General features: G+C 42.3%; 1 protein-coding gene across 1 annotated transcript in view; it reads right to left on the reverse strand.

Annotated features, from left to right (window-relative positions):
- Positions 1-12,476, reverse strand: part of ptch1 (patched 1) — a 57,639-nt gene that overhangs the window by 23,736 nt on the left and 21,427 nt on the right. The window contains exons 6-13 of the mRNA XM_061729352.1: positions 12,023-12,221; positions 11,758-11,879; positions 9,428-9,575; positions 7,380-7,511; positions 7,027-7,182; positions 5,728-5,826; positions 4,516-4,641; positions 45-163 (exon numbers count right to left, since the gene is read on the reverse strand). Coding sequence (XP_061585336.1) covers positions 45-163; positions 4,516-4,641; positions 5,728-5,826; positions 7,027-7,182; positions 7,380-7,511; positions 9,428-9,575; positions 11,758-11,879; positions 12,023-12,221 — 1,101 coding nt within the window. The remainder of the gene's footprint in view (positions 1-44; positions 164-4,515; positions 4,642-5,727; positions 5,827-7,026; positions 7,183-7,379; positions 7,512-9,427; positions 9,576-11,757; positions 11,880-12,022; positions 12,222-12,476) is intronic.

Genomic DNA, 12,476 nt, shown 5'->3' on the forward strand with positions numbered 1-12,476 from the left:
CTGTGTGTGTGTGTGTGTGTGTGTGTGTGTGTGCGTGCACACACCTGTAGAAGCAGCAGAAAATGTCAAAACGTCTGTCTTCTCGTCTATAAAGATCCATGCTGAGGATGGCAGGAAAGATGAGCAGCATCATGGCAAAGTTAAACACCACCACAACTGCAGCCTGCAAGAGACACAGATAACGTTGCTGGTATTATATACTGTATGTATACATTTCCTAAGGCAAAACTTAAAATCTTAGGGTAGATATGTCATTATAGTTGCAATTGCTTCTTTGCAATCAAAAACAAGCAAAAACAAAACCTGCAAAACAGTTGTGAAAATGTTGCACAGACTTAAAGGATTATCATAAAGGCACCCAAATATAGCTTTGAACGAGTTAACGTCAGGTAAGAACTTCCTTTCAACACACTGGGAGTCCCCGTCTGAAGACCAAAACAGTGAATGTGCGGGGAAAAGGCGAGGCATGTGTGCAAGTGTAATAGAAGCCAGTACGATGTTGTGGTTAAGTATTTGAAGGTGGTGCACTGGAGCAGAGGGTGGGGGTTGGGGTTAGGTTGGGGCCCTGCCCAGAGTACAATCTGGATCTTGCATAGCTGCCAGACCACTATACGCGCACACACGAGCTCACACACACAGACACACATGGCTGGATGCGTGTGTGCCAGACCACCCACGGAGCCAGAGGCCCGCGGGGCCTGAGGTGATGAGCAAGCGCTTTGGCTCCACAGACAACACTCACATCCACCACCGCGCAATCTCTCACACACACACACACATGCACATAAACACACTTATCTACTGCCAGCGTAAAAAAACTACACAAAAAACTGTACAGCCTCCTACTTAAACCACACCTTAACACCAACCAGCCCCGCACACTCACACACACATCCTCGCCCTCCCTCATTCCTCAGCTCACATCTCAGTCAACGAGAGAGAAATCATGTAAAAGACAGAAAACATCTGTACGTAGAATAGGACAATTAATTCTCAACTGGCTCACTATATAACTTTATGCACAAACACACACACACACACACACACACACACACACACACACACACACACACACACACACACACACACACACACACAAACAGAGACACAAACACAGACACTCAGTGACCGCTAAATAACCCCAAAATGGAAAAATCTATCTTTAAATCTTTTTTCTGTGTATGAACATGTGTGTTTATGTTTTTGTGTCATGATTAGGCCAAGTTTCCTTTTTTTTTTTCCCCGGACATACTGAAAAAAAAAAAGAAACGACTAAGAGACACAGCGAATGAAAGAGAGGAAAAATAAATCCTTGCAGGAGTTGGCGTTGACCGCAGGAAGTATTCATTGCTGATAAAGAGACGCACACATGGCCGACGCAAAATCTCTCTGTAGAGATTTGAGGCTGAGAGATGAGTCTGACGTGGATGTGCACCGCCGAGAAAAAAAAAGGAAAAAAGGATGGCTCATATTTCTTGTCCATTAAGTTTGCCCTCTACTAGTCTTAAAAGCACAAGTGTGAAGTATGCATGGCATGTGCATGTGTGTAGCATGCATGTGTGTGTATGGAATGAGATGGCGTGGATTAAAGCCGGGGGGGTAAAGGGATCGTGTTTGACAGACTTGCTGTACTAAAGCCATCTATCCACACATGCTAATATTGTACTCAAAGTGGCAACATGCTACCTGAGTTTGGGCGAGTATGTGTGTTTGTGTGTACGAGAGTAAAAGTGTCGAAAGAGGGAGTTGGGGGTGTTATTATTTTGCTTAACCGCAAAATAAAGCAAATAATTGAATACACATTAGTAATATTGTATCTCCAGGTCCTCATTATTCTTTTTTGGCCACCTCTTTATTTTCCTTCATAATAACTATAACCAAAGCCTTAAGGGCTAGTTAAATTATATGTTCATAGTACAACATTTATCATCCATCCATCCATCCATCCATCCATCCATCCATCCATCCATCCATCCATCCATCCATCCATCCATCCATCCATCCATCCATCCATCCATCCATCCATCCATCCATCCATCCATCCATCCATCCTGAATCCTATCCCAGCTGTCATCAGGTGAGGGGCGGGGTACACTCTCCACACACTGCCAGTTAAATACATTTCACAGCTTCTCCAAAAAGTGCACCAGACCGTCTCGCGATCTCACTCCAACAAATCTTAAAACTAGACGAGCACTCGGAGAGAGCGCACCCTCTGCCAAGACAAGCAAAGAGCACAGATCACATACCTCCACGTCAGCTCAGGACTTCACCGAGGAATAAAGTGGTCTGAACAGTGTGTTTTCTTTTTACAGATAAAATCCAAGTGAAAATTAAGTGCAGGACATCCAACTTTATCTGTCTGTAAACAGAGTAGAAGCGTTTGGCTCGCTCGCTCAAGGCTCTCCGGTCCGTCGCCGCTGGTCATCTCTCCGTCTCTTGAGGCTGATAATCAGCACACCTTTAATCCTGCTTTCATGCTGCTTTTATACCGAAATAAATCTTCCTTACATAATATTTAGTTTGTGTTTGAAAACTTATTTCTAGTAACTTTTAGGGTGCCAAGTGCCACCATGTTTGTAAAGAGCAAAAACAAGAGAGTACAAAGTTGTATTTGTAAACTGGGGTATGCTCATATAATGTGTGTGTATATAAATGGGTGTATAGGTGGATGTATGTACATATCTAAGTATATGTATGTGTGTGTGCTGAGTTCAGACAACTCCAAAATGGAAAATTGATTAACCTTAATTTTGATCTATGTTCAGGTGCCTTCGGTTAGTTCCTTTATTCTTCAGCCAAAAATATATTAAAAGATTTCTAATCTTGTCATATCATATCGGTCTTGTGCTGGCCAGTCGGGACGGGGGACTTCCTGGTTCTGTTCTTGTTCTGAGGGGTTGGTGGGGGGACTGGATTTGTATGGTTGTGGGTGTATACTATGTGGAAATGCGTGTATCTATACATATATATGGATAGTAATAAGTATATGTGTATATGTATTCTTTACTGCTATGAGTAAGAGTGCTTGTAATGAATAAGAGTGTACACGGGTGTATATAAATTCACATTGTAAATGATGTATTATTTTATGTATAGATGAATACGGGGACTTAGGGTAAGTTATGAGTATGTTCAACCTTGTCTGTTACCTTACATTACTATAATGTTTGAAATAAAGACTTTTTAATTGAATTGAATTTTAAATTGTGTGTGTCTTAGAAGAAAAAACCAAAAGGGCATCCACACGATTACAAACATGTTATATTTTCTGCCTGTTTTGGAAACAGTCTGCTGTAAAAAGTTGTAAAACAAATGTGTTGCTGCGCCACCATTTCTTTAAGCACAGTTGAAACAATGGTGCTGTAGCACAACATGATCGTTTTGACTATAATAAATGAATGAATGAAATTCTGTTTACACAGGACTGTTGAGTATTTTTTTTACATGATATAAAAAGTGTCAGAGAAACTCAATACATTAAAAAATATACCAACTATTGCTGGAGTTTATGGTTTAGGGAGTTTATGATAAAATATAAAATATGAGACAAGGCAGCTGAAAATGTCAATATTATTCCACAGTCCTAGAAACAAGGCTTTCCTGTGGTGGTAATTAAAAAAAACAAAACAAAAAGAAAATCTATAAATAAAGCAAGAAGAAAAAACTTGTATTTTGTCATCAGAAGCAAACAAGTGACACTTAAATTACACAAAAGTATCTACTTACAACACAATAGTGACATGTATTGCATTGTATTGTATTGTAAGTCCAACACTAGCCCAAATATTAACCCAGTTTAACTTTTAAACTTCTTTTTGAAACTTATCCTCCGTCATACATTCAGGTTCAGTTTTCTTGCACTGCTACGCTGCTGCGGCGTCTTTACAGGAGAGCCATCAAAAGTTTAATCTGACCTCCTCCTCTCTACAGTGTGTATCACTGTGACTGAGAGGCTGTTTAAACTAATTCATAATTCAGTGATTATTGGAGCCATTGTGTCAGACACTGTTCTGGTGACGTCTATAATTACTGACAGATGGTGAGAAGTCAGAGCTCCCCTCTGAAGCCTCTTCTGTGTGTGTGCGCACACACACACACAAACCAGACCATTGCTTTTTCGAACTTCCCACACACACACACACACACACACACACACACACACACACACACACACACACACACAAGCTCACACACGCATTTGGATTCAGTTACACGGACCTCAAGCCGCAATCTGGAAAGACAGCGGGCCCACCACTAAAGAGTCACAAAGGGGGGGCAGAGAGCGGTTTGGTTTTAACAAAACACACACCCCTCCTCATACACACACACCTTCATTTTGATGAATGAAATAGATAAAACAACAGTCTGGAAAATCTGGAGCCAATGAGGACAGGAACATGACAATTAGCTGGAAAGAGGCCCCACATTACTGTCTCTCTCTCTCCCCCTCTCTCTATCTCTCTCTCTCGCTCTCTCACACACACACACACAATTATTGGGTACCCAGCATACCTGTAGAGAAAAGGCCCTGAGCGCTGGGATGGGGATGAGGGCGGCCATGAAGAAGGCTGTGACATTGCTGATGGAGGTGAGAGCCACGCTGGCCCCCGTTCTCTTCAGACACTCCCCCGTGCGGTCCTGAGGGAGACGCGAAGAGAGGAAAATGAAAGGAACAGCTATTAAACTTGGAAGTTTCTTTTAGCCAGCGGCAGATGTGTAATACTCCAGATTATGAACAATTATCATAATACTCATGTGACTGACAGTGATTGCAATGTTTTCTGAAGCCCTGAAGTGCTTAGATAATCCACCTGGGCCTATCTACATCTCTTTGAAGCGTGGAAGCAAAAACAGAGGGAGAGAAATGTTTCACAAAAGTCACTGCTACCCCCAAACAACTTTTTTGTTTTCCTTTGCTGTAAATAGACAGAAGCGGGAGTCATGAGCATGCACAACCCTGGAAGGTTCGGTGGTAATCGTGTGAAGATTTGAGGACGTGCAGGACCACACAAGGAGTATCTGCAAGCCTGTGCATCTGCGTGTGTGTGCATCTGCGAGTGTGTGTGTGTGTCAGACAGGAGAGATCAAGTTCAGCTCTGTTTAGTTTTCATCTCAGCCACACAAAGGAAGCTTGGGGATAAAGGAGACAGAGAGACAAGAGCTGGAAGGGGAGGAAAGAGGAGGAAAACAAAAACAAGCAAATACATGCCTGTGTTTTCCACCCTCTGGAGATGAAATGTTACCATGCGAAGGAAACTCATATCCTATGTGAAGCTGCGGAAATATACTCTTTATTTATACCCTGTGTAACCTTTTGTTTCAGGCTCATTTTTAAATATTCATTTTCATTTTTGTCGTTTAATTCTTATCTATATCTATATGTACGCCACAAAACTGACATTATATCATGATTGTAACACTTAAAAAGCTCTGAAAGTTGAGTTTTTAATGGGATTTTATTTCGCAGTACCTGCAACTTCGTATTCAAAAAGCTCTGAAAGCACATTTAAGACTATGACAAGTAAAAAAATTAAAAAGCAGTTAAAAACAAAGGTGAATAGGTTTTTAATTACGGAGCACTGCTTAGACAGGTATGTCGAGTGTGTGGCACATGAGTTGTACGGCGCTACATCACAGGCACAGACAAGTCTTCACACATTCTTCCATCGTAGAGATAAGACTTCAAAGGGACAGGCGCAGCGTAAATGTGGATGTTTGCCTCACCTCGAAAGGAATCCTCTTGTTCTGTCCAGTCTCACTGAACGCGTGAGCGAGGAGAAAGACGTCGTCCACTCCGACCCCCAGAGCCAAGAAGGGAAGAACCTGTAACACACCCAAAAAACCAAGAGCTGCTGTGTGTGTTTTCTCATCGGTTTGCAGCGTGGGGACAGAAAATAGGAACAGACATGATGCCAGAGATTGACAACGATTAACAGTTTTATTGTATTGAGCACTTTCGTGGGGCAAAACTAAATTTGTTTCCAGCATCAAGAAATGTGATGTAAATAAGATATGATCATAATCCAACATTAGAAGAGGGAAAAATGAAGGTTGTGCTTTGACAATATTAAAGGTCGGAGGTGTAAAATGGGTTTCTTTTTTCCAAAAAGATGTAACAAATGTTAAAGATTGAGTCACTCTGAGGCTGACAGATACGTAGAGTGCTCTTTAGTTGGGTCAAGCCCGCGCCATGAGAAGTGCCATATCAGTATCGTCCAGCGACCTAAACAGGCGTAATTCAATCTGCATGTTTATCTTTTGAACAAATTAACCATTGTTTTTCTTCCAGTTGGATATTTGTGAGATATGCTTGAACTGAGCAGAAGACATTTCTGTTTTCATTTGTGTGTATTCACTTCATTTTTCTCTGTTTGAGTCAACAATTTTGACAACTATCCCCCCCACCAAAAAAAAATGGTTTAAATTGTAGCCCAGACAAAACTCAAGTCCGTGCTCCCTGAGGCCTTCAGAACTGGCCGGCGTGAGATGGTTATCAGGTGCCGTAAGTCGCTGGGGACCTTGTAGAGCAAAGAGGTTGACTGTCTCTGTCTCTGGCTCAATCCCACCCTCCACCCTGACGCATAATTACTAAATCTGCACAGATTCAACTGATGTCATGGTTTTCAGCCTTGACTTTAGGTCTTTTGGTACAGCACACTAAGGATGAATGCAACGCACCACTAATGTGCCAAATATAAGCTGGCAAACAGAATTTCTGTGACTTTTAAGAGGCTGGCTACCACAGAGCGAGCGAGGTTACTGCTGTGACGTCATTTCTTTCTGCTTCCTGAGTCGAGCAGACACCAATCGGAATAAACTATTTATCTATACACGGCATCACGTTGGTATTATTTTAAGGATCTTTGACACGTTGTTCACCCAAATAAGCCTTTAAGTTTGCGGGTGATGAAACAGAGATTTGGCATCAATCTGTTTTGAATTCATTGTTGTTAGAGGACGGGTTTTGACTCTTTACTATGCAACAGCTCAGATTTGCTGCCCAGTGGCACGTGTGGACGTTACCTGCGTGGTGGCAGCGTTGAAGGAGATGCCCAGGAGAGAACAGAGGCCCAGACCAGCTGCCACGGACAGCGTCACCAGCAGGACACCTGCCAGCCCCACAGCACCCTGGGACTTGGCACAGTCCCACCGTAGCATGGTCAGACACGCGTAGGCCAGCTGAGCACAAAAAGCAAACAAGAATACCACTGATTAGTCAGCCTGTCCAGTCCTTCACTACAATAAACATCATACTCCTTCTCCTTGTTTCCTTCTTTCTTTTTTAACCAGACTCATTAGTCATCTCTGTTTCAAGCAAATCAAAGTTTAAAATAGGTTAATCTCCAATTGTTTTTATTTTACAGCCGTGCTCTTACCATCAGCAGATATCCACTGGCTACACGGATGACGCTGACGTCAGAAAAAGACTTGAGAATGTCTTCCAGAGTGGTGGTGGTGAATGACAAAACCTTCTGAGACGAATTTGCCGCCACGCTCTGTAGCACTGCCTAAAGACAGGGTTGCAGACATAAAAAGTTAGAGTCATACACAGAAGAAGAAGAAGAAGAAGAATAAAAATGCTGGAGGATGATATAGAATAAACAATGAAGCATGACGGATCAGGCAATGAGGCAATACCGCAGGGATGTCCAGATTTACTGGGATTGTTAGCCACTTCTGCATATACAGTAGCATAAGCGCCGTGCTTTATTAACTCTGCATCTGATCGCAGGTGGAGGCAACACAATAGGTATCTGTGCTCCATATCAGGGACAAGATCTCAATGCAGGAATCTTAGTTTGAGTAGTATTGGCCAATACATTAAATGTTTGGAGCACAAAAGCTTTGGAAAGTATAGTCTAACAACCGTGGGCTAACATCTTTAGGCAATTTATTTGTATTTAATGAGGCACTGTGGAAAAATATGACAACAAATTATCGTTCTTTTTTTGTTGTTGATCTAAATATCGTTGCAGTCTCTACTGAGTAAGGCAAATGACATATTCCTGTCCTCCCGCACCAATTTCCCACATAGGCCTACAACTGAACATACAGGGTGAATTATTTGATTATTTTTGTGGCTCATCATCACTACTCTCGTCCATCCTCCGACCAGGACTTGGATTTCAGTCCAAGTGCAACATCTTTAAGGATTTCTCAGCATCTAAAATGTATTTCAAAGACAAGGGGAAAACAAACCTAGCTAGAGCTGCTAGGAATAAGGACATGTGTTTAATGCACTTAATAGCAGTTTTATGCCACTTGTGAAATAAATTAAGTGTTATCAAGAAAAAGCCTCTTTTTGTTAAATAGCTATTTTTCTGTCTCTCTTCTCTTTCACATCATTAAGATGTGAGGAGTGGACAAATTAATTCAAGGATGCAGAAATTCAGATGTGACAATCTTCCCTTGCATACACAGGAAAATCTATTGCTATTCCTCATTTGCATGAGAAGTGTGAACATTACAGGGAGAGAAGTGCGCTTAATTGATTCACGGCAAGATGCGCCTTGTTTTTGGCCAAATGCACCTCTAACCTGATTGAGGAATAACATGCATCTCCTGGCTTAAAGCGAAACAAAAAAAAACACCCTGGAATAATGATCTCCATACATGTTGTAGATGACTCCACATCATGGGACCTCCTCCCTCTCACTCTCACTATCTCAGGGAAGACAAAATGATTTAAACACTGATTTGCTGTTACCACTCAGTGGGGATCTGTGCTGGCCGACACACATTAGGAAGTACGCATTAGTTCATACTTGAACACATACACACGTGTGTAAACTCACACATGTGTCAAACACATGTGGACGTGCCATACATACCTGTGTAGCCGACATACACACCAAACACACAGCACCCAACTAAAGTTGCCTTTTTTTTTCTACTTTCACGATTCTTGCTTAATTTTTCTGCCGGTGTTGAGTGACTTAAAGATGAATAGTGCACGGACACACAGGGTCACACACACCGTGTGCAACGGAGATCAGGGCCCCCAAAACAAAGACCAGATGATGTCACACATGAGCCACCAATGGGGCCACAGCTGGGAAAGCAATTGTGTGAGCTTTTGAAAGTGTGCGTGTGTTTTTTGTGTGTGAGTTAAAGACAGACTGAGCTGAGAGTGTGAGAGAAGAAAATGAGAGATATCAAGCACTCTCCTAATGTATTCCAGACATGCTTGACGCGTTGGTCGATCGCTCCTCTCCACCGAGTAACCAGAGAAAAAACTTTATCCCTCAACCACATACCAACAGTGGTCCCACTATCTATCAGGGGCCCGGGCTTTAGACGAGGCCTTTCCGTGTTCACCTGTATCCGGCCCGTGATTTACTTTGTGGTTGTAGAGGATTATGGTTGATTTCTTTTTTCTTCCCTTCGGAATCTCTCTCTCATTTCTGAGCGCTTTGGCCCTCACCTCTGAGTATCTCCTCTGCCAGGCTTCCAGGATAGCAGCAGCCTTTTCTTCGTTCCAGTTGATGTGGGAAACCTCTTCATACCCCCGAAAGTGCTCAAACATTTGCTTGGGAGTCATCAGCTGAAACATGGTCTGTAAGGCCTGGGCGCTGGAGAGGAGGGAAAGAGAGAGGATGTCAAGAAGGAGAGCGAGGAAGAACATGGTGAAGGGACAGTCAGATTTACTTTAGAGTGATCCTTGAGATGATGAGCTACCTTTCTGGATTGCCCACTTAAGATCCACAATTTGTATTTGTCAATGTACCACACCCAACACTCATCGAACCAAAAGAAGCAAGAAAGAGAATTAAACATGATCCCTGAAACACACGTGAGCTTTTTCATAGGAAGCTGCCTCCAATGCCCTAGCAACTTCCAAGTCACAAAAAGTGAGGAAAAACTGATGAAACTGCTGTGTGTCTAAAATCTCAGAGTTCTGTAATTCAAGTCTGCATTTTAATTAAGCATTAAGCAGCTCTTTTTGGAAACAGGTTTCCATCAATTTAAGCATGCAAGTTGTTTTTTAACAGCTTGTTGTAGTTGAGCTACAAATGCTTTAATAGGTGCTTTCAGAGTAAAGGGTTCTTTTCATAGCTCTTATAGCTATTGGAGGATGTTTCCCTTTTTTTATTGCAGGAGCTACGGCTGAACTACTTATATAAGAGCCTTTTCTGTTCTTGCTTCACTTTTACCTCTAATAAAAATGTTTTTTTTTTAAGTGAAGTAATTTATTGAGCCAATATCCAGCAGTGGAATTGCAACATGATTTTTCACCTATCCACCACCCACTGGCTGGCTGTTCTGTCACTTCAGCATTCCTATTTTGGGTACAAACACAACCAGACAAAAAGCTTGTGAAGGCACATTGTTCTTTCAGGAGTTTCAGTGAATCTCTTTGGTCGAAATAAAGCTCAAGTGTAACATGAAGTGGTCTTGTAAGAATCCTGCTGGGGGTTTGTTAAACCAGCTATTTTGCTCTGTACTCCCTGACTCCTCGAAACAGATAGTAACTGTTTTCACTTTGTGTAGTGGGTGGATTATTCACTAAATAACCTGTAACCACATCGTTTTTTCTTCACATAACTAAAACTTTAAAGATAAACCAATTTTTAGAGCTAAACAAAAGGTTCCATAAATCACTTAAATCATGACCAAAGCCGCCTGACATTAATGACCAGGATAAGCATGACCTTAAAAGCCAAAATCTAAACCAATCACCATTATAAAGTGCAGTACACCCAAAATGTGTATCCCCCGTTTAATTTCAACACTAATCACGACCAAAGAAAAGTGTGCTTATATATCTATTTGTCCTAAAAAACAGGCTCCCGTCCCCTTTTCTCCTGCTGCACGATTCCCCTCAGGGCCCGTCTGCAAGGCACCCAATCACGAAGGCCATTATATCAAGTGTACTGAGCAATGCACGTTCTTAATGAGCACATTAGCAAGGCAATAAACTAATGTAACCGATTAGTTATAAACAAATGAGTCTTGACTGGACAGCAACTTATGAACAGTCGAGTCAGTTCGTGTATTTCACATCATCAAAATGTTACGAAGCAAAGGAGTAGACATCATCCCGTCGTATGAATGCGACCTCTGTAATGCGGTGATCATCACTGTAATGGTGGCAGTGAGCAAACAAGATGTAGAAACCGGGTGCCAGCAGCAGCAGCCCAATGGAGACAGCAGCTAACACACAAATACAAACACACAAACACACAAACAGGCAGACAGGCAGGCAGGCAGGCACGCACAGACACTTTAATGACCCAACCTTGCCAGGAAAACACAACCACAAAACACAAACAACGCAACCCACTGTACTCTGTGACCAGTGTGTGTGTAGATATGTGCTTTTGTGTGTATGTATATGTGCCATAACATAATACACTGCAGTTTAGGACTAAATTAGATGTGACAAAAGAAACTTTCTTATTGCTGAAGTCATTTTCATGTTCATGTAAAGTCTATGCTTTCTAATTTTTACCTTCTGCCCTACACATGCTTATAATACCTCAAATACTCAAAATTGCTGTGTTTGTGAGCAAAGTAGATGAGCGATAGATTCCTTTATGCGCATGAGTGTGTTCATGTGTGCGTGCGCCCTATGTGTGTGTATGTGCGGAGCAGCCGGAGCTGAGCAGGAACAGCTGGAGTGCTTAAGATTTCACTGGAATCTGCTAATAACTGCAAGATTTACAGCACGCAGCGCACATGCTTCAGAGCACTACATCTCCAGAATAAACCCTGCCGTGATCACTGCGATGTTTATGGAGGTGTGCATGATACCTGAGCAGGGGTCCACTGCCGTTCTTGGTGGTCCCTCCTACAATCAGTTCCTCCTGCCAGTGCATGTAGTTCCTGGACACGCCGTGGCAGCCGCCGCTCAGGGCCCGCGCCACATCGAACCGCTGGTGCGACACAAGCAGCAGGCGGGAAAATAACTGTCAGCAGGTACGCTCCAACCTCAGACCATGTTTTATCAAAATGCATGAATGTTGTGTGTGTAAAGATGGTCCATGCCAAAAGCCCCTGAGTTGGATTATGTGTTTACCTTGGTTGAATTCTTATTGGGTGCAGAGAGGGGGCAGTCGGGGTCAGCAGGGTTCAGACAGGGTCTATCCATGTAGCCATGCCCGACGTCTGCCTTTTTCAACATTTCCCTAAAGCTTTCCACAGGGATATTCGCCCTTTGTAAGTCCTCAAGGAACTCCTTAGGGTCAAAGTTGGTCCACTGCAAAGGATCCTTACCTCTGCAAAGTAAAATTCAAGATTTAACCAGGAATTGTCCATGTTATGTTGGATAAGGTTTCTATTTTGAACATTTTATTCAAACGTTTGGTTGATTCCAAACTTGGCTTTTTCACATTTTGGAGGTTGCTGAGAAATGGGTCCAGATTGGAACCAAATTATTCTTCAATCTACACTCAGCAATGGTTGTTTGTTAACACTTGGAATGTGCATTTTAAGAAGCTGCAATCAAAGATCTACCATTCTAGACAGTTTGA

Source organism: Cololabis saira, chromosome 9 (genome assembly GCF_033807715.1).
Source record: "Cololabis saira isolate AMF1-May2022 chromosome 9, fColSai1.1, whole genome shotgun sequence".
In the NCBI taxonomy this organism is placed as follows: domain Eukaryota; kingdom Metazoa; phylum Chordata; class Actinopteri; order Beloniformes; family Belonidae; genus Cololabis; species Cololabis saira.